Below are 4,384 nucleotides of genomic sequence, written 5' to 3'. Positions count from 1 at the left end.
GAGAGCGGCGGCGGCGGGCGCGGAGGGCAGTTTTCTGGCCGCCTGGCTGAGCGCGGCGGCGGCGGCGCCCCGGGAGCGGCTCCGCGACTTCCAGCACACCAAGAGGGTCGGCAACTACCTGATCGGCAGGAAACTGGGAGAGGGCTCCTTCGCCAAGGTCCGGGAAGGGCTGCACGTCCTCACCGGAGAGAAGGTACCGCTGCCGGGGCTGCCCGCTTCCCCCCTCGGGGTGGCGGGGTCTGTGCGTGTGTCGGTGGGGGATGTTGGCGGTGTGGGATGGGGGTGCTGGCTCTCCGCCGGCCGGGAGGATGGGTTCCGCACCCCGCCGGAGGAGGGGACCGAGCCGGGGTGGCTTGTGGCTCCCTCCCCTCCTTGCCCCGCTGCCCCTTCGCGCCCCGAGACTCCCGCGGCTGTGATTTTGCGTTCCTCTTTCAAACACCTCCGTTCCCTTGACCTGTCCTCTCCTCTCTCCACACGCACCCTACTCCCCCCTCTCCCGATTGTTTGTTTGTTTATTTATTTTTTTTTAGTCCGAAACACGTTTTTAGCGGCGGGACGGGCACTGCCGGGGAGCGGGCAGGGTGTGCGGGCTGGCGGCGGCGTTTCGGCTGTAGGTACAGCGCGGACAGGTACCCCTCGCTCCGCCGAGCGGCGGGAGATGCTGCGGGAGGGGGTGCAGTTCGGCAATTAGAAGTTGTTGTTAGCACTGCTGGGCAGAAGATGCGGGTTTTTCCCCCCCCCCCCCTAGAGTGCTGTTAAGAAAAAGTCTGCGGAGGGTCTCTGCTTTTTTGTTTATTATCCAGCCCCACGGGAGGCTTTCACCCCCCCATCAGGGTATGTCACAAGGTTATAAAGAGCAGTCGGAGCTCGGCTGGGCTGTAAGCAGAGCACGGACAAACCCTCTAGGGCTCCCCCATGAAGAGCTGTGCTGGTCTTGTTGGAGCTCTCTGACTTCTGCCTCTGTTCTACCAGGTCCTTACCAGGGGGCTGCCCAAAGCGGGACGCCTGGTTCTTACCGAAAGCTCCTCGGAGCGGTGGGGCTAAATACAGTGTAATTTCCTGCAGCTCCAGCAGCACTGTGAGAGTCCTGCTGGTACCCTTGCACCCCAGTAGCTTGCATTCCTGCGCTCTTGCTTGGGGTATTTTTGCTTTTCTCTTTTCATTCCAGTAAATTTGTCATGGAGTGAAATTTAATACAGGGCTCTGAATTTTCATCGTGAGAGAAATGATAAGGTTAGCGATTATTATCGTGTAGGAATGCAAAAAAAAATATATATTTATTATCGTGTAGGAATGCAAAAAAAAATAAAAAAAAAAAATTTTGCTCTCTTCTGTTACCAAGCGTGTGCTTCTCCTTGGTAACAGATACATCCAATGATCCTCTAGTTGATAAAAGGCACATGAACACACACGTCCTTCCCACCTCCACATTTTTGGATTGCTACATTTATCTCAGTCTGTTAAGAGGGGAAAAAATAAAAAGACCCACCACACGCCCCTCTGTCTCAGCTCCCAGGCCTGCTGCTTTTTTTTTTTTTTTTTCCTGCTCAGTGTCTTGAATAACACACACTGTGACAAAGTGACAAGCAGAAACTCTAGGAGAATCAAACTTCCTTCCTGCTGAGCCACTGCGATTGTATTTGCAGTCAAGGATGATGATCTCTGAGCTCCATCTGACCTGATCTGGTACCATGGGATCAAAGGAAGCTCTTGCTGTCGACTTCAGTGGGTGAAAGATCAGTTGCATAGTTTCAAATTGACTAATCAAGGGTCCATCTTCCCAGAAAATCCACCTATTTAATTCCAGGTATTTATGGGTAAGCAATTTGAGTTCATTGATAGGAGATAAGAGTAATTAATGATTTGCTTCAGGTGGGGTCCTATCTCAGCGAGGTTCCTCCTTCTAACTGGAGGGGTGAATGCTTTCCGTCCCACGCGTGACCCCACGTGAGAATTCTACCCCGAGTAGAGAGCTGATGGACACTCAGCTCTTCTGGGCATATTCCTCTACCAAGCTGTTGCATGGCCTCCAGCCAAAGGCAGCTGAAACGTGCCCAAACTGGCTCTGCCTCGCAGCTGCCGGCAGCTCTGCCTACATGGAGCCCACCACGGGCGGCTGAGCTCTCCCTGTGAGATGAGGAAGAGAAGAAAAACATCTGCTTACCCGGACTCCTTCCTCTCAGAGCACAAGGCTGCGTCGGAGGAGGCTGAGGCTGGCAAGGATGGGAATGGGATTGAGAGCAAAATCACGAGGCAGGGTGAGAGTGAGGACCAGTGGCAGAAAGTCATGGGAGGAGGTTCTGTGCCAAGAGGACATTTTATGTAAGAAATGGTTTATCTCCATGGCAAAGTCCTTCCACAAGAGCATCGTGGTACGTGAAGGGCCAGATCCATTGATTAAGCTGTATTTGTACCTCCTGAGAAATCTCAGTGAACAGCAGGCTGGGCACTTGGGAGTTAGGTTAGTGCCAGCATCTGAGCCCAGGTGACAGCAACGTTAAGTACAGACCTCCTCCTCCTCCAGAGATCAGGTGTCCAAAGTCAGGCTGGAGTTAAGGGAGCTGTCTGAGATGTGTCATGAGCAGCTGTATGTGACAGTTACCTTTTGCTCTCTCTCCCTACCCACCTCCATCCCTAAAGTTGTCTTGTCTCAGCAGAAGATGCCTCAAGAGCGACGCCATGCTCCTCCAGAGGCTGGAAGAGAAGATCACTCCGTAAGGGCCTGATTCTGTCCCCCCTTCCCTGGGGTGAGCCAGAAGTTGGCTGTGTATAGTCTTCCAGTCCATTCACTTGCAGAGGAAAAGTTAATCTGCAGGAGTGTGTACTTAATGCGCTCTCAAGTGGAGTTCAGTGAAGCAAAATGTGGAAACAAAGCTGTCTCCAGTGGACAGCTTGCTGGATCAGTGTAATTGCTGCATTTTTCTAAGCTGATGTTTTATGAGCCTATTATTCCAGGATTAGTGCCTGCATGTACTTTGAAAGAAAAAAAAATGAATTGACATCTGATTTTTGTCTTGTAAAGCTGTTGTTGAGCAAGGGCATTGCCTAAATTTCAATTAAATTGCCATACTAGTGCAAAGTAGGGGTCTTACTGCTAACGTCTGGTAGCTGTTTTGGCAGAGGCCAGGCCATTATGGTCACTGAAATATCTAACGTCAGTAAGGGGGTCCCAAACAGGTTTTGATTTGCAGCAGACTTCAGCAACTCCGGAGGAGTTAATGTGCATTGTTGTTTCAGAAAATTGTGTGTTTAGAAATTAAATCCATGGATTAATGAGTCCCCAACTAGGCTCGGATCCATCGCACTGACACAATGCATTGTACAGAATCAAGGCAATGCGGAGCGGATGCCAAAAATCTGCCATTACCTCACCCTGAAATTGCTAGAAGCTGAAGAGGTCTTCAAGAGAGCATGAGATGTTATGTACTTTGGGCCAAATGCTAGTTACTTTACCAGCTGCTTCGAGGGCAGTTTGATGGCCGATGCGTTTGGAGTGACTTGTGTGGGATGGGAACCAGCAGCTCCTACGAGAACCTAAGCACGAAGGGGTGAGCTGAGGTGAGATTTTTAAGCCTTCCCTATGAACGTCTTTAGCATTGGAGGACTTTAAATCAAATCTTTTACGGTACTTCTTGCGGTTTATGTTGCCATAATGTCAGGCATGTTATTATTTTCTGGGCTTGAAAAATGTTTGGTAGTGCCTGATGCAATTAAGTGTATTTTAGCTGAGCGCAGGAGAATGTTGAACAGATTAGTCTTGCCATTGCTTTTGAATAAAAATATCGCAGCCTATAATCTGACATTTTGGGGTAAAAGGCTGATTTGTCAGATCAACTCAGGCAGTCTTTATTGCTAATCCTAAGGAAACATAGTTCCTCTATGAAGAGCAAGCCAATTTAGCCTTAAATTGTGGCTCTGAAACCCTGCTGAGTTAGCTGTATTGTTACTCTGCTAACTTTGGGAGCCCGGGGAACAATCTCCTCTCAGATTGTTTCGAGCCTCCTGCTTGGGACTCGGAAGGGGCACTCACGGGGCAACAGGCATCAGGCAAAGGCAGATAGTGCAAGATAATGATTTCTTTGCATTTTTAGACAGCTGAGATTATGTTGCTATCACCGCAGAGTGGGTGGTATAAGGCTCCATTAGTAGACCAGATAGATTGTGTTATCTGCCGTGGACCTCGATGAAACGTCCAAATAACTCCATATAGTGTTGTGGAGTGACAATGTATTGGCGATATATTGAGCCAAAGTTCTTACAAACAAACTTGAACTGAGATTACATTTAACTACTTTTAGGTGTAATCTTTAGCACTACCAAAAAAAAAAAAAAAAAAAGCCCCCGGGGCAAATTAAAGCATTTGATTTCTCATCCACCAAAACCT

At 49.4% G+C, this 4,384-nt stretch overlaps 1 protein-coding gene across 1 annotated transcript in view; it reads left to right on the top strand.

The window, feature by feature from the left end:
* Window positions 1–4,384, top strand: part of HUNK (hormonally up-regulated Neu-associated kinase) — a 60,774-nt gene that overhangs the window by 597 nt on the left and 55,793 nt on the right. Inside the window, exon 2 of the mRNA XM_014938002.1 lies at window positions 4–193. Coding sequence (XP_014793488.1) covers window positions 4–193 — 190 coding nt within the window. The remainder of the gene's footprint in view (window positions 1–3; window positions 194–4,384) is intronic.

The sequence above is a fragment of the Calidris pugnax genome, unplaced genomic scaffold (genome assembly GCF_001431845.1).
Source record: "Calidris pugnax isolate Ruff unplaced genomic scaffold, ASM143184v1 scaffold25, whole genome shotgun sequence".
NCBI classification, from domain to species: Eukaryota; Metazoa; Chordata; class Aves; order Charadriiformes; family Scolopacidae; genus Calidris; species Calidris pugnax.
This window is presented reverse-complemented; position numbering and strand designations above follow the sequence as displayed.